Source organism: Podarcis pityusensis, assembly GCF_964106645.2.
Source record: "Podarcis pityusensis genome assembly, chromosome: 6".
Classification (NCBI taxonomy): Eukaryota; Metazoa; Chordata; class Lepidosauria; order Squamata; family Lacertidae; genus Podarcis; species Podarcis pityusensis.
Genome location: NC_138030.1, coordinates 76407054 through 76428903, shown reverse-complemented (window position 1 = coordinate 76428903; position 21850 = coordinate 76407054). Strand labels below are relative to the sequence as shown.

Here is a 21850-nt window from a genome sequence, read left to right as displayed (position 1 = left end):
GTTTGCAATTTCTGTGTGGTGGGTGGGTGGCTGGGGGAACAGTTGAGGTTTTTGAAGACTTTGGTGATTTTTAAAGCTTTTCCAAAACTTCTTTTGCAGCCATTTGAGGATTTTGAAGACTTTGGTGATTTGCAGCCATTTCGTAAGTTAAGTTAAACTTTTAAAACTTTTTTGGGGGTTTTTGGATTTTGGGTTGGGTGCTTGGAATTCAAGGACTTGGTTCAGGGTTTGAATTCCTGTGTGGTGGGTGGCTGGGTGCTTTTGAATTTTTGGGGTCTGAATCACTGATTATTATTTTTTTTCTGAGTTTACGAAGCTAGGAGCTGTGCTGCCATGGGACCCAGGAAGACTGCTGCTGCAGAGGCGGGTGAGAGGAAGAAGGAGAAGGTGACGCTGGAAATGAAGAAGGAGATCATCCGGAAGCACGACGGTGGAATGCGTGTGATGGACCTCGCCAGGGTGTACGGCAGGAACCCATCGACCATCGGGACCATCCTGAAGATGAGGGAGAAGATCCTTGCAACTGATGCAGCCAAGGGAGTCACCAGGATCGTGAAGAACCGCCCAGCTGTTCTGGAGGAGGTCGAGAAGTTGCTCCTCATCTGGATAGAAGAGAAGCAGCGTGCAGGGGACACAGTGACTGAGGCCGTGATTTGTGAGAAGGCCAAAGCCTTGCACGCAGACCTCATCCGGGAACAGCCAGGAACCTCAGGCGAGCCAGAAGTCTTCAAGGTAAGCAGAGGCTGGTTTGACCGGTTCAAGACGAGATCTGGAATCCACAGCGTGGTCAGGCATGGAGAGGCTGCCAGTTCTGATGTTCCTGTGGCTGAAGACTTTGCCTTGGAGTTCCTGGAGGTTGTGAAGACGGAGGGCTACGTTCCACAGCAGGTCTTCAACTGCGACGAGACCAGGCTGTTTTGGAAGAGGATGCCCAAAAGGACTTTCATCACTCAGGAGGAGGCCAAGTTGCCTGGCCACAAGCCCATGAAGGACCGTCTGACCCTGCTCTTCTGTGCCAACGCAAGCGGCGACCTGAAGATCAAGCCCCTGCTGGTGTACCACTCGGAGAACCCATGGGCCTTCAAGAAACACAAGGTCGACAAGAAGCAGCTGAGTGTCATGTGGTGATCCAACAGTAAGGCTTGGGTCACACGTGTGCTGTTTGTGGACTGGGTCAATCTTGCTTTTGGCCCTGCTGTCAAACAGTACCTGCTGGACAACGACCTGCCGCTGAAGGCTTTGCTTCTGATGGACAATGCTCCTGCTCATCCTAAAGGCCTTGAGGAGGACTTGTTGGAGGAGTTCAGCTTCATCAACATCATGTTCCTGCCGCCTAACACCACGCCACTGCTCCAGCCGATGGATCAGCAGATCATCGCCAATTTCAAAAAACTCTACACCAAGGAGCTTTTCAGGCGATGCTTCGAGGTGACTGATTGCACCACCATCACCCTGCGGGAATTCTGGAAGGACCACTTCGACATCGTCACCTGCTTGAAGATGGTCACCACGGCCTGGAAAGGGATCAGCCAGAGAAATTTGAATTGTGCTTGGCGCAGCCTGTGGCCGGACTGTGTGGCACCAAGTGACTCTGATGCACCAGAGTCAACAGTGGTGCAGGACATTGTTGCCTTGGGGAGGACCATGGGCCTGGAGGTCACAGAGGAGGACGTCAGCGAGCTGGTGGAGGAGCACGACCACGAGCTGACCACCCAGGAGCTGGTCGAACTGCAGGCAGAGGCTGCGCAGGAGCAGGCCTCGCTGGAAGAGGAGGAAGCAACTGAGGAACGGCTGTCCTCCAAAGAACTGAGGGACATTTGCCTGAAGTGGAAGGATGTGCAGGCTTTTGCAGAGCGGAACCACCCTGACAAGCACGTGACACGTGACCTTGCGAACACTTTTGATACAAGGGTCATGTCGTCTTTCAGGGAGGTGCTGAAAAGGCGGATGAAGCAGCAGACCATGGATAGGTTCTTAAGCAAGAAGCAAAGAGTGGAAGAGGAACCTTCTTCGAGTGGTCCCCCAGAGTCTTAGAAAATGTAATGTACACTTTGTTGATTTTTAAATGTTTTTCCTGTCATGTTTAGAAACTTAATTTATTGTTCCTTCAATTTTTGAAATGCTCTTTACAGTATGTGTGACTTTAAGGAGCAGTTAATAAACTCTTGTTGTACCAAATTTGGCTTTGTTTGGACTTTTTTTGACCATAGGAACGCATTAATTGGATTTCAATGCATTCCTATGGGATTTCGTGCTTCGCAAGACGAAAAATTCGCTAGACGAAAAAACTCGCGGAACGAATTAATTTCGTCTTGCGAGGCACCACTGTAATATCCACTTTATGCAACTGTTAAAATCTGAGTTTTGGGCTGGGGGAAAAAACCTGTAGCATTTATCCCACGGTAAAGTTAAGTGTTCTCAGTGTAAATTGTACAAATAGGCCACAAAATTACCTTCTCGTATACTTTTCTCATACATGTCTCCTTATCTCTACTATTTGTAGCTGCTGCGCTCTATTTGCACTTACCTAGGAGTAAACCCCATTGAACTAAATGGAACATACTGCTGGGTACACATGTACAGAATTACACTGTAAGAGGGTTATTCATATTCTGTGTTATTCCCCTTAAGGTACACACTCCTGCAACACTTTATCCTAAAAACACCATGGGTGGAATTCAATGTCACACTATGTTGAACACCCCACCTGTGAAAGCATATTAGCTTGCCAGGTGAAATTATCCCCCTTTCCCTGGTTTTCTGGGGGTTTTCCTGAGTCCCCCTCCCAACAAGCCAATTTCAGGGGTGTGTGGAGTGGACCCCTTTGAGCAAGCCCAAACCCTTGCATGGGGCTTCTACCAACAGGGTTTGTTAGGTGAATCCTGCCCTATGGTTTTATGTAACCCTTACAGGAGGCTCAAGAAGGAATCTTCCTCCCCTGGAGGGAATTCCCCATGCAAACCAATATCCCAGCACGAAAACATCCAAGACATGCTTACTAATACAGGCAACCAGCACAAAATGTTCACAGATATGGCTTTTTGCTGAGCCTAAGCAGTTGTAGAAGTTGTTCACTACACAGCTGGGAGATCTCAAAATGCCTTAAAGGATATAGTATTAAATTCAGAGCTGAGTATTGCTGAAAAAGCAGATTTGCTACGAAATATTCTTTTCTTCTTTCTCTGCCAGTGTCAGCTCAGTCAGCCAGCTTCAAAGGTTGGATCAAGATGCTGGAGGGGTTTATTACAAAAAGATATGGAAACAAGTTTTGCATGTCTTTGCTGAAGTGCGATCAACTACAAAGCTTCAAACTCTGAGAACAAGGTCACTTGGTACAATTTTTATCTAGGAGTTCCATGATGTCTCCAGTTAAAGCTACCAACTTTTGAACCAGCCTCCAAAATAAGACCATTTATCTCCATGCTTTACAACTGTTCACACTGATTTCTCCATGTTAAGCTGCTATTTAAAAGGCACAAGTGATATCACAGGTTTTTTTTCCTGATGAGTTGGCAACCTGGTGATGAATCAAGGTGTGGACTGGGAAACCCACCAATGTTGGTTGAGTAGACATGCTTATACATTCTTTTCACATTATTATTTTCATCAAGAAAATGACTACAAAAATAACCCTAGGAAACCGTATTTTTTTTCTGTTTTCCTTAGAATGTTAGAGTAAACAGAATAAATGCAATGTAAGGAGCCTGTTGGATAATGATTAATGTGTGTCATTGTTAATCAGTTTCGAGTCCATTCAGGAAACCAGCAGGTATGAAGTACTACAGACTCATGTCAGTCATCAAAACTCTGATTGTTGGGCACACCCACAGGGATAGACTGGAGTGACATCACTGCTTAGGTACTACAAACCACAAGAAAAGTTATGAAGCAGACTGTTAAATCTTCTTGAATGCCAGTACTGTGTTTCAATCTACGCTCATTAAAGGTTTGCAAAGCACAGTCCCAAACATTCAAGTGAGATCATTAGTGTCCTTGCCCTACTTATCTTCTTTGATTTGACTGCTTCTTGGCAAGGTTGTTTGAAATGAAGTTAAACATGCCATCACACCCTTTTGAAAGTTTTACACCAGTATCTAGGGCTATCTTTTTGTTCACTCTTGTCCTCAGTTCAGGAGCAAAAAAATAATAATTCGACATACACCTTATTTCCTGTTCCACATTCAAACATTCCAAGGCAGGGATGGCCAACATCTTGGGGGTGGGTGGGGTGCTACTTCCTCATGAACAGCAAGACTTCCAATGAGAGCTTCCCACTTACTGATCACACAGTGATCAGGGCAGGACTTTGGGGCAGAAGGCCAGTGCCTCACCAAACAGAAGAAAGAGGTGCTCCCAAAATGTACAAGAGCTAGTTTATCACATTTTGAAGCAAATTAATACATGCTGCCATCAAAAGAGCGCCCCCGCAGAAAGAACATTAAGTAAAGAATCTTGTTGTTGTTATTGTTTAGTCGTTTAGTAGTGTCCGACTCTTCGTGACTCCATGGACCAGAGCACGCCAGGCACTTCTGTCTTCCACTGCCTCCCGCAGTTTGGTCAAATTCATGCTGGTAGCCTCGAGAACGCTATCCAACCATCTCGTCCTCTGTCGTCCACTTCTCCTTGTGCCCTCCATCTTTCCCAACATCAGGGAAGTAAAGAATCTAAAATTACTTAATTCCACCACCGAGAACATGTGTGAACCAAGTAGCTAGTCCAATGATGCAGGATCATTGAACAAGTGTACACAGAGCTGACCTGATCAAAGTTTGGAAGAGTGAATCTTTATTATTTCAGCCTTGCATCTTGCAGACACTGCTGGGTCATGAAATTGGATAATACTGGGATCCAGATCAAATAAAAATGGGATTCAGCTCTGGGACAAACAAACAAACAAAACCTTGAAACGACTTAAATTGCATCTCTAGAAACATGTTCTCTTATTAGCTGGGGGAATGCCTAAAACCATAACAAAAACAGATTCCAAAAACAACAAAGTATTATTTTAGTTTGCTTCTTTTGTATCTTTTCTTTTCAACATGTCACAGTAGAATTATATCTGCAGCATGGTCATTAACCCTAAGGCTAGTTTTGTTGACAGAAAGCTACAAGGAAGAGATAAAAGAAGTTAAAACCTCAAAACTCACAGAGAAACAGGTTGTTACACCAGCAGTTAAGTTTACAGTCTGTGGGTAGAAAGTTACACTTAGATCTGGAAGACTTGGGTTGAAATCTATCTCCACCACAGATCCATTTGCCAGCCAATCCACTTATTCAAACTAAACATAGTCTGGCACTGCTGGGACCCTGCAACTTGAGAATGCAGATTGGGGGTTGTGGTAGACATCACATTATCACTGTCTCCAAACATCTAAAACTTCTTGCCCACAAAGCTACCACATCAGGGAGCATGGTTTTGGCCTAACCTTCTCCCAGATGTGCTTGTTTTTAATCTGTGCCAAGAGTTTTTATACATGGAATCACCAAAAACATCAAATCCCACACACCTGAATTGTGAAATGGCACAATGCTAAGGGCTACTTGATATTTCTGAAGATGTAGATTGGAGGAGCCACTGCCGGCAATATGGGAATAACTATATTAAAGGAAATGATGTTGTGGAGCCAAACACAATAAAGGTAACTCATTTGCAATTAAATTTGTCATCAATAAGAGGAAGAATGACTAAAATTATTTTAAAAGACATTCGGGTACCAGATGAACTCCTTTCACACACAGTTTGAGTCTAGGGATACCACTTACAACATATGCCTCATCCATCCTTTGGAAAGTTCAGAGCAGCTTACATGAAATTCACAGGTAGTTTTCCATCCATATACGGGCTAGGCTAAGATCAGCTACGTTTCCACTCGGCGGTCAGCAAACTTTCAGCAGGGGGCCAGTCTACTGTCCTTCAGACCTTGTGGGGAGCCAGACTATATTTTTTTGGGGGGGAGAGAGAAATGATGCAAGAGCACCACGAGCCCCAGTGGCTGCTTACTTGTGTCTTGCGAGCGGCAGGGGCTGGCGGCAGGACAATGAGCGGCACGCGAAAGGGCTCTGGAGAGGGGCTGCTTAAAATGGTGGCCACTCGAGCACTGCTGTTGCTGGCACCAACAAAGCCCAGTCCCCTTCCTCCTCTAGGCAGGACGGGAAGAACCCAGGAGGGAGGGAGGGAGGAGGCGCCACCGCCGTGTGAGGGAGAGGGAAAGAACGCACGCCTGCTGGAGATACACACAGCGATTCCCAGACCATCCACGGGCCGGATCCAGAAGGCAATTGGGCCTGATCCGACCCACGGGCCTTAGTCTGCCTACCCATGATCTAACTGTTCTATGAAGCCTAAGGTGTCTCTGGCTCCTAGTCCCTACTATGACCTGCTTCAGTTGTGCCATTATTAGGGTAAAGCCAAATGGCTTTCTAAACTGATCCTAAACATATTTATTTCAACTGAGCCTCCAAGTGAAAAGTTTAGGATCACAGAATTTTAATGAAAATATAGATTCTGAAAATCATGAGCTCCCTACAGATAAATGACATTAAATTTTTGAGCCATTACTCTTTTGGATAACCTGTGAGGACAGATTAACTGTCTAAATTTACTAAACAAATTCTGGTCTATATACACCCAGGCTCTAGAGATCAACTTCTCTTCCATATTTTGGTCTAATGAAGATGCCTGTGCAAGAATATCAGTTAATATTTCTATCAACAGAAAAGGCTGAACAGCCTGATCCAACCTAAGTTGGTTTGCATTTCTGTTTTCACAGGCACAGTAATGAAGAAATCCAGGGCTTGCTTCTTCCTTTTTTTGACAAATGAACCTTTGAAAAAGAATACAAAGGGGCTGTGGAACACACAGCCTGATAAAGATAAAAGATTATCTGGAGGGAATAAACACACCAAAAGCAAAAAGTCTGCTTAATTCCATCACCAACAAGTGTGTCTGCCAATTGTCAAAACTCCAGATATCAAAGGGTTCCACCTTTGTGTAAAGAACACAAGAACCCTGGACCTTTCCAGCCCAGATCTAGTCCAGCATTCTGTTATTACTGTGACCAACAGATGCCTATGGGAAGCCCACAAGCATAACATGAGTACAATAGTTCCCCCCAGAACTAGTCTATGGCACTACACCTTTTTTATAATTAAAAATGCTGACTCATCTTTAACATACATTATGAACATCTGAAAGCACATTGGAGCAGCTCCCCATGATGACAGCATTCTTCTGAATCAGAGCATGGCCGCTTAATTTCTACCCCAAGCCAAAAGTGAACACATTTGTGGGGGTAGCTCTTAGTTGCCTGAGCGAACTCTTTTTCTTTCTGTCCTTTTTTTACTCATTACTCATGCCGAGCCAGCCAAAATCATAAGAATTAATGATTTATTTTCCAAGTAATTTTAGAGCCAATGCGTAGCCCCAAAGCAATCTATCTTACAAAAGGAAAAGCCAGAGCAGCAGCACGATACAAATAACTGAGTCACCCAGTGTGGGAACTTTTATTGTAATGGTTATGAATGTATTTGGTGAGGCTTCCTAGGCAGGTTAGGGCAGGAGCAGACTTCTCTCCCATTCATACGCAGTCACATTTTTGTCTGTGCTACCTCTACCCTTCATTCTCCTCCAACGCCAGTATCTCAAGCCCAGGACACCTTGTCATTGAGCTCTGGCGCTAATAAATTTGTGTATCTTCTCTGGTGTTGCACTGACCAACAGTACTGAGAACCATAATAATAATAATAATAATAAATAATAATAATAAATTTTATTTATATCCCGCCCTCCCCAGCCAAAGCCAGGCTCAGGGCGGCTAACAACAAACAAATAATCAAACAATCAAATAATCCAACATTCTAAAACATTTCATTATAAAAATTAATTAAAATCAAATTAATGGCAACCGTTAAGCAAAGTTCTGTGCAGGTTGCCGGAGGTGGGAGTCAGGCTGGGCCCTGACCAAAGGCCTGGTGGAACAACTCTGTCTTGCAGGCCTTGCGGAAAGATGTCAGGTCCCGCAGGGCCCTAGTCTCTTGTGACAGAGCGTTCCACCAGATTGGAGCCGCAGCTGAGAAAGCCCTGGCTCTAGTTGAGGCCAGCCTAACCTCTCTGAGGCCTGGGACCTTCAGGATGTTTTTATTTGCAGACCGTAGGTTCCTCTGTGGGGCATACCAGGAGAGGCGGTCCCGTAGGTACGAGGGTCCTAGGCCGTATAGGGCTTTAAAGGTTAAAACCAGCACCTTAAACCTGATCCTGTACTCCACCGGGAGCCAGTGCAGCTGGTATAGTACCGGATGAATGTGATCTCGCAGCGAAGACCCCATAAGGAGTCTTGCCGCGGCATTCTGCACCCGCTGGAGTTTCTGGGTCAGTCTCAAGGGCAGCCCCACGTAGAGCGAGTTACAATAATCCAGTCTGGAGGTGACCGTCGCGTGGATCACAGTGGCTAGGTCAGGGCGAGAGAGATAAGGGGCCAACTGCTTAGCTTGGCGGAGATGAAAAAATGCCGCCTTTGTTATAGCTGTAATCTGCGCCTCCATAGAGAGGGAGGTATCGAAGATTACACCCAGACTCTTAACGGACGGTGCTGGCACTAATTGCACCCCCGCAAGAGATGGGAGTTGCCCCCCCAATCCCATATCGTCCCGTCCCAGCCAGAGGACCTCTGTCTTCGAAGGATTTAACTTCAATCGGCTTCCGCGTAACCATCCAGCCACAGCTTCCAAACATCTGGTCAGTGTGTCTGGGGCCGAGTCAGGATGGCCATCCATCAACAGATAGAGTTGGGTGTCATCGGCATACTGATGGCAACCCAGCCCAAAACTCCGGACAAGCTGGGCGAGGGGGCGCATAAAGATGTTAAAAAGCATCGGGGAGAGTATCGCACCCTGAGGCACTCCACACACCAAGGAGTGGCGGGATGACAATTCCCCCCCAAGCGCCACCCTCTGTCCCCGACCAGAGAAAGAATACCAACAAAGAATAACCAACAAAGAATACACTTTTAATCCCACTTTTATTTTGGGGTAGGCTCTTTTCTTGGGAACTATACAATAGATCTCTGGGGAACCTCTAATAGATCAATGACGGGTTCTCCTGTTTTGTGCTGTTATTGGCTACAATTGCTCAATTGGCATTTCAGCTTTTCCCATCCACCGACTAAAGCATCCTGGGGAAATATTCCTCTTGAAGAACAGACCTTAAGTGAGGCAGAACAAAATACCTGATGAAATCACACCACAGCCCTCCCAGGTAATGAGGGTATGCCAAAAACTGCTTTGACCAATTCTGTACCCTGAAGTGAAGCCTTTTCTTGTCTTGGAGAGAACTTGGTAAGATCAAGTTTTAGAATCACAGTTCTTAACACAGCATGGTGCAAAGGCCTTTTCCACTGGTATCTCCGTATGCCTCCTGCAGTTGCTTCTAAAGTCAGGAGACCATCCAGAGTGGGATTCAACATGCAAAAGCTTCCGTCAGCACACAAAATCAGCAACCCCTCTCCCTACAAGCCTAAGCACCTTTTGCTCATTCATATGGGTGTTAAGATCCCTGAATCTATTAACTGCCAGCTAAAGTGACAATTTTATTCATATCTTGATTGTTTTAAATAATTGTTTTTACTATTATACTACTTTGATGTGAGGCTACCATGCAGGTTGCTGATCAAATTACATGGTCCATCAACACTAGAGCAATTGGAGCTCCCAGGCAAATTACTGGACCTACATATTCTTAATATGAATTATTCCTGTCAATGGGATTCTATACGACTGTCACATTAAACCATACGCATCTCTTTTGAGAGTGAATTTAAAATACACTACAAATAATATTATACAGTCAAAAAGCAACTAATACTATTTAAAAAGCTTCCTGCCACTTTTACTGAAATACTATCATTTATTTTTAATCCATTGATTGCTTAAAAACAGGCCCTTAACTTAATACGTTCTGCTGACAGCTCAAATAAGAGCTAATAAGCAGATTTCAGAGAGGAATGCAATTCATGATTTAGCTCTTTTGATCATATTATATGACTCTTTGTGAAAGGTTCCCTCCATATTGAAGGAAGGGAACTACATTTAACCTTCTCAAATAGCACGTCACTCAGTAACATGTCAAGATATTTTACAGCAGGGATGATCAACCTTTCAACATCAGAGCTCCAAAACCCTTAATTCCTATGTAGAGAAAAATGAATTTTGGACAGATGAACTTCAGTCACGCCACAGGGCTGAACAGCTTAAAAAGCCGCACCTTCCAAAATATCCTCTTTTATACAACTATGAAAGTACAGGATCCCTATTGCTGAAAGGTTGGTCATCTCTGGTTTACAGTGAGAGCTCTGTAATTCTTACCAGTTAACAAGCAGCAAACTCCCCAGTCCAGTGCAAGCTTACTCAGCTGTTTATTATCAGATTTACTTAAAGGTAAGGGCAGATTCTAAAAGGACCGCTATGTTAGTCTCTTGCAATAAAATCAGACAGAACAGCCCAGTGGCACCTTGAAAGACTTAACTAATTTACTGTGATATAAGCTATTATCTGCCTTGTCAGATGCATGAGAGAGATCATGGAAATACTAAGCAGACAAAACAGAAGCCTGGTTTGCACATAACACTACGTCATGGTTTGTTTAAGCCAGGGATTGCTAAAGTGTAGTTTTCTAGATGTTGCTGGACTGCAGTTCCCATAACCCTTGACCATTCACCAAGTTGACTAGGGCTGATGGGAGCTGGCACTCAACAAAATATGGAGGGCCACAGGTTCCTCACTCTTGATTTAAGTCGTGGTTTGTTTAACAAACCACAAATTACTCCACATGATTATATTCTAGCTTGTTTCTCCAAGGCTTCTTTTGTTTTCCAGTCATTCTCAACTTTTGCCTTTTATTACTTGTTGAGCCTCTGGAGTTGAGTGGCCAACAAACCATAGTTAACGGTGCTGGGTTCCTGCATAATGCCAAGCAATAAGGCAAACACATAAGCAAACAATAAACACATAAGCAAACCATAAACCATGGCTTCACACTGTGGTTTGCTGGTGGCAATTGTGGTAAGCTTCTGGGCAGGATTCTCACGTAACACTAACCCATGATTTAATAAGCTATAGCTAAAAAAACAAAGTTTACAGTTATGTGCTAACCAGGCCAAACAGTCATACATCAACAATCTTCACTAGCTTCATTCTCACTAAGGTGGTCAAAGGGGAAAATTTGCCATGTGAGTCTCCAGCAGGAAATATGGCAAGATACAGCCTAGACACAGGCTAACCAAGCTCTAGTCCAGGGGTGGCTAACTTATAGGCTTCAGGATGTTATTGGAATACAGTTCCCACCATCCCTGAACATCAGCTGTCTGGAGGGGCACATGTTAGTGACCTTCTACCCCAATGTTTCTCAAACTTGGGTCCCCAGCTGTTGTTGGACTACAACTCCCATCATCCCTGACAGCTAGGGATGATGGTAGTTGTAGTCCAACAACAGCTGGGGACACAAGTATGAGAAACACTGCTCTAGCCCATTAAAGACTACGGCAAAATGTGCTAAGTCTTTAAGGTGCCACAAGACTTTGCCATTTTTACATCCAAGTATGCATAGTTAAGATTGCAACCTTAGTAAGGACTCACATTGGACCTAAAAAAATTTAAAGCTAGTGACCAACTAAAAAAAGAAAGAAAAAGTCTTCTGCCTCTCTTTTGCAACTAGGCAGACTTTTTTCTTTTCTTCTGCATGTCGAGTCCATCCATTGTCCTCCCACCGTTCCGTTACCATGATTTCTGAGAGTTGTCATGGATATGCATGTGAACTTTCCCAGACAAATAACTTTCCTAAGAGTAAACCTAAACACCCTTTTTTGAAATAATGGACTTCTAGGGAAATAAAGAAAATGAGAGAGAATGATTCCAGCCCAAAGTGGTTTATTGATGTAATCAAAGTATGTTTTTATTTACTCATCCAATTAAAACAGCCTAACTATGTAGTTAGCAAAAGTGGAATGTATTTCAGGTACAATCCAGAGTTATGGACATCCTTAAATGTCTCCCAATGGAATACAAGAACTTTAAAACACTTAATTTTGACTAGATTGGACACACCATTGTCATTTTTCTCATTCCCTGCCCCATCCCCTAATCCTCTATTATACCTTCTCATGCCACCCTTGCAATGTAGGCTAGGCTGCGAGACCCAGAGATCCTCTTGATTACTGCATCAAATGCAGTTTCAGTTTTTGCTTTGAAAAAAATACTAAAAATTGAGTGGAATCTTTTCTCATCTTTTCTCTCTCTCCCTCTTTACCAATCTCAAGCCATTTCCTTGCCTATCGGCTCCACAGCCTCTCTGTCTCTTAGTAGCTTAAGATTCACATCAGTTCTTCACAAAGAGAGAGTTCAGGGTGAGTCATATCCAGAGAAGTGGGCTTTTCTCGTCTCCCTTCCTCCTCTCAGGGACAAACACAACCAGCTATTCATTCTTTGGCCAAACAAAGCAGGAGAACAATGTTGTCAGCAGAGTTACACAGGCAGCCCACTTCTCACTCTTTACTAACTTTCCAAAACAAATTAGTTAGGAAGCCAGCCCCATCTTAAAGTCCTGCCTTCACTTAAGCCTTGCCCATATAACACCACCAAGGCTTCCAGGGCAGTTCAACAGTAAGGTAGTTTGGGTGCAAATCAGTAAAACGAGTGAAAGGGGTTAGGTTAGGGGGAGAAAAGCAACATAAATTTAGTCAATTCCCAACTCTAAGAATAAAATTCTATTTGATAGGACTCCTAACTAAAGAGGTAATTTTTAAAAAAAAGGCCAGCACATTTTATAAACTTACTTTAAGAGGAATGTTTTGTACTTCAATGCCAGTTGTGTCTGCTGAGAGAAAATCAGCTGGGATGTATAATGGGCAAATTCCATCACATTCTTACTACCATAGTAACCTGTTGTTTAAACAGACACACTTGCCTTTTACAACTCAAAATACGCAATTGCTGGCAACTCTTTAATAAAAGCTCTCTATTATTAACATCTTTCTAGTCCAAAGGAATCCCTGGTCAAATTAAGCAAAGCCAACATAGTGGAGAGCACAAGGTTTAGTAAACATCTTAAAGGCATCTGAATAAGCAGCTTAACCCTTGCAGAATACCGTATACACTGGAAACATTAGAATCTTGTATACTGGAGAGACAAGTGACACAGGTTGGCACTGAAAACTACAACAAAACTGGTGATAATTATGATTATTATTTCCTGAAGCACTTCATGGTACTTTACAAAATACAGAAGGGCAGGTCCTCACCCACAATGAGTTTGCAATCAAAAATTCAACACATGAAGACAGAGAAAGGAAAGTGAAGTGGAGGTGAGGGAGATGTGCTTGCTGCTGTTACACATATATAGGCTTAGGCTGCAAACACACCATACTTTTAAAGCACATCCACACACACCCCAGAACAAAACACAGCTTGGGAACTGTAGTTTGTTATGCGTGATCAACATTGTAGCTCTGTGTGGAGCTAAACTACAGTTTCCAGGATTCTTTGGGACATAAGAACAGTACACAGGTGGTCCCGTAAGACACAGGAAGTACAGTATTATATACCTATACACTGATGAATAACAGAAAGAAATTTAAAAGCCTTAAAAGACCATCTCCAACCTCCTATGCCAAGGGAAGATAACCCACGAACTTTGACTCTCACAATGCAGAATGTTACAATAATAAGACAAGTGGATTGGGGGGGGGGGGGGAATCAGGTATGAATATTTTACCATATTATCCAGGATAATCTTTGACAACTGAATTTTTTAAGACATATTAGACAATCATTCCAGACACACACACACCCCTTCTTTACATCTTCAGACAACCATCTCCAACTCTAACACAATTGGTAAACCACATCATGTGTGCTATTTGCCAAATGTAAGTCAATAATCAATCTTAGACGTTTTGGTATTTACCAGTTATTTGACTTTGTACATTTAAGTTAGCTCCGTTCAAGGGTCTTTCTATTAATCTTTTTTGGGGGGAAAGGGGAGAAATAAACATGCCATATCTATATACATGTATCAACCTGTATTCACAAGAACTAAACCATTGATCATGCTCTCCACTTTAATGCCCCATCAACATGACTCTAACGTGTGATGAAAAACCCAACCTTTCGCTCTCCCTACTGAGGTTATGAAGGGATCTGCATTCAACAATCTTGTGTAGCCTTTCCATAGAAATCAATTTCGTTCCCCAAAAGCATTCTCTTCTAAAACCTAAGTAGGCAATTTCAGAATGGAAGCTATTCCTCCTAACTACAGTGGTACCTCGGGTTAAGAACTTAATTCATTCTGGAGGTCTGTTCTTAACCTGAAACTGTTCTTAACCTGAAGCACTGCTTTAGCTAATGGGGCCTCCCGTTGCTGCCGCGCCGCCGGAGCACAATTTCTGTTCTCATCCTGAAGCAAAGTTCTTAACCCGCGGTAATCTTTCTGGGTTAGCAGAGTCTGTAACCTGAAGCGTCTGTAACCTGAAGCGTATGTAACCCGAGGTACCACTGTACAAACCAACCAGCATTCCTCTTGATGTAGTAGCCCAGGGGTAGGCAACCTAAGGCCCGTGGGCCGGATGAGGCCCAATCGCCTTCTCAATCCGGCCCGCAGACGGTATGGGAATCAGCGTGTTTTTGCATAAGTAGAATGTGTGCTTTTATTTAAAATGCTTCTCTGGGTTATTTGTGGGGCACAGGAATTCGTTCATTTCCCTCCCCCCCAAAAAAATATAGTCCGCGCCCCCCCCACATGGTCTGAGGGACGGTGGACCCGCCCACGGCTGAAAAAGGTTGCTGACCCCTGTATTAGCCAGAAACCCTGTGCGCACTTCAATGGCGAGTAGGCAAGTCTCTTGGATCCGGTAGGGCTTACTTCTGAGTAAACATGCAACATGGGCCCGGACTACACACAGCCTTCTTTCCCCTCCCACCACAATTTACTCCCGTCAATAATAATAATAATAATAATAATAATAATAATAAAGTAATAAAAACTCCAGCAGCATGGTCGAGCTCCGCAAACCTTAAATCAACCCGGCGTTCTTTTTGCTGTTGCATCGAACGGAACTTTCCTCAAAGGAATACACCGGGGTGTATTTATTATTATTATTATTATTTTGGAAACCAACCACCCTGCTCAAGTTTTCTTTCATCGCTCCACAAAACCAAAAAGGCGCCACTCTTACCTCAGGGGATGCTGGTTCGCGGCGCTGGAAGGGGAAAACTCGGCAGCCGCGCACTCCTCGCCCCAATTTGGGCAGCCGGTGAGACTTAGAACGCCGCCCCGCTCGTCGGGCGCGGATCCTCCGCAGGGTCTCTTCGGGCTCCGTCGTTCACCTTCAAGCGGCTTGGCCGGGACAAGAGCGCTGCATGGTTCCCCGACCGCTGAGCCGGCGGTAGTGCTGCTGCGAGGCGAGAGTTTCGCAGCTCAGGCAGGCAAGCAAGCAAGCCGCCAACCAACCCCGGGCGGCGCGCGCTGCAAACTCAGGCAGCTGCAGGCACGACGGCCAAGCCCCACACGAGGCAGCGCCGGCGCTCCCGGAGTGATTGAGAGCCGCTCCGCAGCCACACCCCTGCGCCGCCGGAGCCCCCTCCAGAGGAGCTATTTACATACGGTGACCTCCCGTTGCCCTTTGCCGCGCCGAGAACTTTTCCTTTAGTCCTCCCCATAATTCTTCCCTTTAAAATCAGCTCCCTGGAAAAGTCATGATTTACTACTTCCTAAAGGCAACCTTTTTTTTATTTTTTTGCCGCTAGGTCAGGCCAGGCTGTTAAGCGCAGCTGATTTCATTAGCCTTGAGCCCCTCCCTTGACTGGCATCCAATCTTCCCAGCCATAGTTTGTGGTGGGTGTTTTTTTTTCTTTCTTCTTTTTGGTCTTCTTGTCAAAAACTATTCACCGTGTCAGCCAAAGGGGCCCGCATACCAGCAAATAAGCACGCTTAATTAAAACAGCAGGTGAGGAAAGCAATAAACAAGACAGCCTCTCACCCCTGTGCGATTTCTTCCTTTGCCAGGCTTAAGGAGAAGAGAAATTTATACCACCGCCCACCAAATGTGGATATCCGACGGGTCAAACTGAGCCGCAATACTGGCTGCCTCCGAATGGTCATATTATTGCCATGGTTCGAAGCAAAGCCGGCCCTAACATTGGGCAGGATTCAAGTGGTCCATCTATAACAGCGCATATACCTGAAGGAGTGTCTCCACCCCCATTGTTCAGCTGAGGTCCAGCTCCGAGGGCCTTCTGGTTCCCTCACTGTGAGAAGCGAAGTTACAGGGAACCAGGCAGACGGTCTTCTTGGTAGTGGCGCCCACCCTGTGGAATGCCCTCCCATCAGATGTCAAGGAAATAAACAACTATCTGTCTTTTAGAAGACATCCGAAGGCAGCCCTGTTTAGGGAAGTTTTTAATGACTGATGTTTTAATGTATTTTTAATCTTTTGTTGGAAGCCGCCCAGAGTGGCTGGGGAAACGCAGCCAGATAGGCGGGGTATAAATAAATAATAATAATAATTAGATTTAGAGCAGCATTTATTATTATTATATATTTATACATCATCATCATCATTATTAATTAAAATATTTATCACAGGAACCACAGAAGTATATTTAAGGCAAGGTGTAGGTGGTTCAAGGAGAGCCAGTGTGGTGTAGTGGTTAAGAGCGGTAGTCTCGTAATCTGGGGAACCGGGTTCGAGTCTCCACTCCTCCACATGCAGCTGCTGGGTGACCTTGGGCCAGTCACACTTCTTTGAAGTCTCCCAGCCCCACTCACCTCACAGAGTGTTTGTTGTGGGGGAGGAAGGGAAAGGAGAATGTTAGCCGCTTTGAGACTCCTTAAAGGGAGTGAAAGGCGGGATATCAAATCCAAACTCTTCTTCTTCTTCTTCGAGGAGGCCCAAGGTTAATTGAAAAGAGATCCCAACTATACTGAAAATACAGTTTAGGAATACTAGAAATCTGTAGAATAACTAGAAGATCGCTGTTTGGAGCTTGTCCTCTTTACTGTCAACATCAGTTCTCCCTCCCTCTCAATGCATTCCCTTCACAACTAACTTCTGCTCCAAGGCACAGCAAGCAAGGCATCACAGTCTGTTTCTGAGTCCTAGAGTTAAATCTCTCCCTCTCCTTTACCAACTAGCCTCCTGACCACAAAAGCAGGCATTGTTGTGGGGGTCTCAATCCCCCTGGCCCATCTTGGGGGGAGGAGGGCTGTGGTCTCCTCTCCCCCCTTTAGAGTCCCAGGTGTATCAACATGGCGGAAACACCGTTTGAATTTTCTGCATGACTCTGATCTAAATAACTACTTTATGAGCACACAAGGACTTTGGCACACCCAGGAGGATTTTTTACGTAGAGAAGCTGGTCAGCTCATCCCTTCCCCAGCCCCTATCATATCACAAACTGCTTCAGAAAGTCTCCTCATTTTCAATAGGAGTTTGCCTTGCAGCATGAAAAACTGCCCGTTCCAAAATTCAAGTGCTTATAAATCTAGTTGCTTGGATCCAGGCCCGAGTCATGTTTTGGTAATCATGTGGAAAATGTGATTACTGTATATGGCTTAGCCAAGAGGAACTATCATCATTAGTTGTCATTCGGACTGAGCTGGGACTAGAGGCATACCTGGGTTTGCTTGCTCTTTTAGCAAGGAGATGTATCGGCATGAGTGCAAACCCATCTCACATGGCATAATTCACAATCACAAATGACCCTTAAGCTGGGCATTTAACAACGCAATCCTATAAATATTTACTCATCAAATTCATTGGGGTTTACTCCCAAAAAGCTAGGTGCATAGGACTGCAGTCTAAATCTAGCAAGCCAGAGGTAGGAACTTCAGACAATACCTCACTTGCCTTCTCACTTCTGGCGAGGTGCCAGGAATAAGCCCCACTTAAGTCAATGGCCATTGCTCTCTGGGGGCTTGGGCGGGCTGCCCCTCCGCCAGATTGCTTGATCAGGTGCCTTTTCCAATAGCACCAACTGTGACTTGTTGGGAGAATACAACTGGGCAAGACAGCTGGCCAGCAACAAACAAGCATCTAACCAGCATCAGGTCAGGAGGGCAGCAATTGCCAGACGGCAACATCCATACACAATGTCCAGTGTCTGCCACCTGAAGAACAAACCATAATACTTAGCCACGGTTTGAAATTGGCTTAGTTCAATAAGGCACAGTTAACACTAGCCACAGTCTGAGCTTGTTTGGACAGAATGCTAAATAATGGTTTAGTGCTTAGTAAGCGGGCTTTGGGCTTAGAAGCTCCCCTCACATGGACGTGAGGGGGAAATCTGAATCTTTGGCTTGTCTGTTTACTTAACCACAGTTACTCACTATGTTGAAACCCAGGTAAACTGTGGTTAGTCTTAACTTTGATTTAGGGAAACATGCCAACTTCAAATGACAGTTCACGATCTTCTTTTCCTAAACCATTGTTTGCGGTTTGGATAAATCATGGTTAATTTAAAATGGAAGCAACTGCTTCCACACTCCCTGTCATACATGTGCTGGTGGAGGGAGAGTACCTGAAACTGAGGTAGTTTAGTGTTTTGTCTTAACCAGATCATTTGTTAGGCATGAGAAGTTGTGGTTAGCTAAAAACAGCAGAAAATGCTTCCAATTTCCTCTAAGCCATACTGGAGGAGGAGGGGGGTATATGGGCCTGAGGTTTGTGTATGTAACACTAAACTATGGCTTAGTGTTGTATCTAAATACAGTATATAATTTTCCATATATGTATATTTTGTTATTTTGCAAAACTATGTGAGTACACTTTTTAAAAAAACCTTCCTAAGAAGAAACCATTAATTTTGAGATAAGACAGCCACAGGCAGCCTCACCCAGAAATAGAAAAAGGACTTTCTTTCTTTTTAATTCTAGGAATTACTGTACAGCCTTGTTTATTCATAAGGCATGGAAGAGATATAAGAGTCTTTCAGATAGTCATGCTTTCTGATAAAGCAGAGGGTAAAGTATACATTACATGGGGAATGTACTATTAATATATAATTCAAAATAAGATAAAATTAGAATTTTTAATAGCCCTTTCTGATAAGAAAAGTTCTACTGTCTTCTCATGTGTTGCTCTTTTTTGCAAATAGTTCCTGGAATAGCACTCATCTATGTGGTCTTGCAGGAAGAGAACTGAATTTGGTTCTGGGTTGAAATTACACATCTGCCATGACCTCAAGTATGTGGCTTTGGGCAAATTACCGTAAGTATCTTTCAGCTTTGTTTGAAAAGAGCATAATAGTGACTATTACCTACCTCACAGGGTATTGTGAGGACAATCAATAAAGTATTACGGGGAAGGGGAACAAAAGAATGAAAGAAAGCAAAATAAAAGTGTCTGAGTTGTTCACTAGAGGCTTTGGCAGTGTCCTATCAGTCTTCTACAGCCCAGAATTACAAGGAACTCCAGTTCATATTGTCCTGTGAGTTAACATGGCTTCTCCCAATGAACTGGAAGGTTACTTGATGAATGTATTGCAGTAACCAAAGGTTTGCCATCACCTAGCCCACAGGACTTCACCTTCTTACTTAGATGCAGCCCGCAACCGCATGGACCTTATTTTCCATTCAAATAGCTGTAGACTTTATTTCTAATGATTCACACACTTACCCAGCTAATTATCATTGTTCTGTGGTGGAGGGAGCAGGCAGGCATGTGCACCTTATTCTAGCCTAGGCCTAAGCACAGAAGTCCAATTTGCATGATCCTTCCTCCTCATTAAAGGGAGGAAAACACTGCATGAATTAGATCCATGGACTGGAGTTCACCATGTGAATATATGAATCAGTTCCTTTCACCGTGTGAGTATATGAATCAGTCCTATGATATAATCTCTGTGTTTGGTTTCTGGGATTAAGCTAAATGCCTATCAATAATCCATTCTTTTATATGTTTTGGACATTTCTATACACCTCATAATCTAAAAGAATTTGTATTTTCAGATTTGCTTCATCTTATTCAAGGTTATGTCCTCTTGCTACCAGTTACTCAAAACTCCCGCACTGCCTGAGAGTTGCCTCTCTCTTTCCTTGAATGTTGACATTCTGCAGCTGTGTTGTCTTCTGTAATCCCCAAAAGTTTTTCTTAACATTGTTCTATTACTTTCTTTCCTTTGTCTGAGTTCATAAGCCAGGAGCTCAAAGGCTTTCCTGCTACTACATTGGTAATAATTCTGCCTTAGCCAGCAATTTATATTTCTAAATAAAACAATGGTTTTTAAACAAATACTGTTCCATAACTTTTGTCAGGAGTCTTGACTGCTTTTTAAGATAACAATATTTTTTAACAACTTCTATTCCAGAACCTGTTGTTTTCATCTTTCTCTTCATCGCAGAAAGCTATTCCAACAAATGTTTTCTTCTCAGGCTATAGCTAAATGACTACAATCAAATTCAAACTGTGTAGATCTGTTGACTCTATCTCAAGGGTACCATGATCACAATGATTATTTTAAAACAAACTGTGGGTGAACATAATAATTGTGTCAACCAGAAATCTTAAGAGTCAAGGGTATGTGAAAGGCACACACTGAGCTGGCTGAGACATACAAATCTTGGCTTTGTGCCTGTGTGCTCCATCCTCATGTTGCCTCTTCCCTCCTCAGCCTGCTCAGATTATATTTATTTAAACCGTAAAATATAGGATACAGCATAGACATAAAATCAAACATTTTTAAATAGCATCAAAATAACACCAAAACCAAACCAGCAAAGGGAAAGCACACTCATCCAGAATGCAGATGGCTTCCATTAACTGCAGTTTCCTGTTACATCTGAACCAGAAAGCCATGGTTACCAGGTTCACAAGCAGTCAGAATCTGAAACCACAGTTTGAACTTGACTTAAGATCCTGCTTTGTTCTGAAACTAGTAGCCATGGTTTCCCAGTTTGGACATAACAGGAAACCCATGGCTGCTGGAAGACTTCTTGGGTTAATATCAGTGTGCTGAGGAGGAAAGCTTTTTTTGCTTATTTTAGAATTCCACTTTTTGCTGTCTTTTCTTTCGGACTATCAGGGTCATTGAACAGTAGATTGTTTTCACTTTAACAGGCTCCTGCCTCATCATCAACCTTGTCACAGAAGTGAGAGCAGCTGAGAGGCAAGGACAATTATTTCAAGATAACAAGATCCTGACAGCTGATTCCTGCTGTAAGAATGTTATAAATACAGTCACTCACAAGGGCAGTAAAACAGATGAAACCACTGGAGAGGAGATTTAATTCACCTCAGGTGTCACCTTTCCACTATTCTTTCATCTTCTTTGCACTTTAGCCTAAAATATTTATTGTCTTTCCTTAAGTCTTTTTTTTTTTTTACCCAAATGATCTAGAATTGGATCAAACACTCTGTTTTAATATTTCCATCAAAAAAATAAATCAAAGTAGCTGAAGATGATAAACTGTAAATTTCAAAGAAGTATTGAACTAAATATGGAACGTAGACAGAAATTACCTTCAAAACATTCATCTGCAAAGGAAAGAGGAAGCTCCAGTGGATTTCGAAACAAAGGGATGAAAGGAGGGCAAATAAAACTTATCACTAAGATCATAAGAAGAGCCTGCTGGATCAGACCAAAGGTAGGTCCACCATCCTGTTCTCAGTGGTCAACCCAATGCCTATGGGAAGCACGCAAGCAAGACCACAGTGCACCAGCACTCTGCCCAACTGCTCTTCGGAAACCTGGTGCCTCCAGCAGCAGAGACAGAACACAGTCATCCCACCACTTGTGGGATCAAAATCCAAAGTTTAGCTGTGGATGAAGAAGTACATTCTTTTGTCTGTCCTGAATCTTCCAGCAT

The 21850-nt window shown here is 43.6% G+C and overlaps 1 protein-coding gene and 1 long non-coding RNA gene across 7 annotated transcripts in view; one reads left to right on the top strand and one right to left on the bottom strand.

Annotated features, from left to right (window-relative positions):
- The window catches only part of BCAR3 (BCAR3 adaptor protein, NSP family member), a 114181-nt gene that overhangs the window by 68800 nt on the left and 23531 nt on the right, over nt 1-21850 (bottom strand). The window contains exon 1 of one of the 6 annotated variants that reach the window (XM_081010870.1): nt 21504-21705. The exons of 4 other annotated variants lie outside the window; for them this stretch is intronic. In XM_081010870.1, coding sequence (XP_080866996.1) covers nt 21504-21600 — 97 coding nt within the window. In that variant the 5' untranslated portion in view covers nt 21601-21705. Of the gene's footprint in view, nt 1-15221; nt 15571-21503; nt 21706-21850 lie in introns of those variants that run through there. One more of the 6 variants, XM_081010873.1, reaches the window with a different exon arrangement.
- LOC308479896 lies at nt 18820-20276 on the top strand. The gene is made up of 3 exons (XR_013987882.1): nt 18820-19006; nt 19141-19253; nt 19994-20276. It is a non-coding gene; the product is annotated as an uncharacterized lncRNA (long non-coding RNA).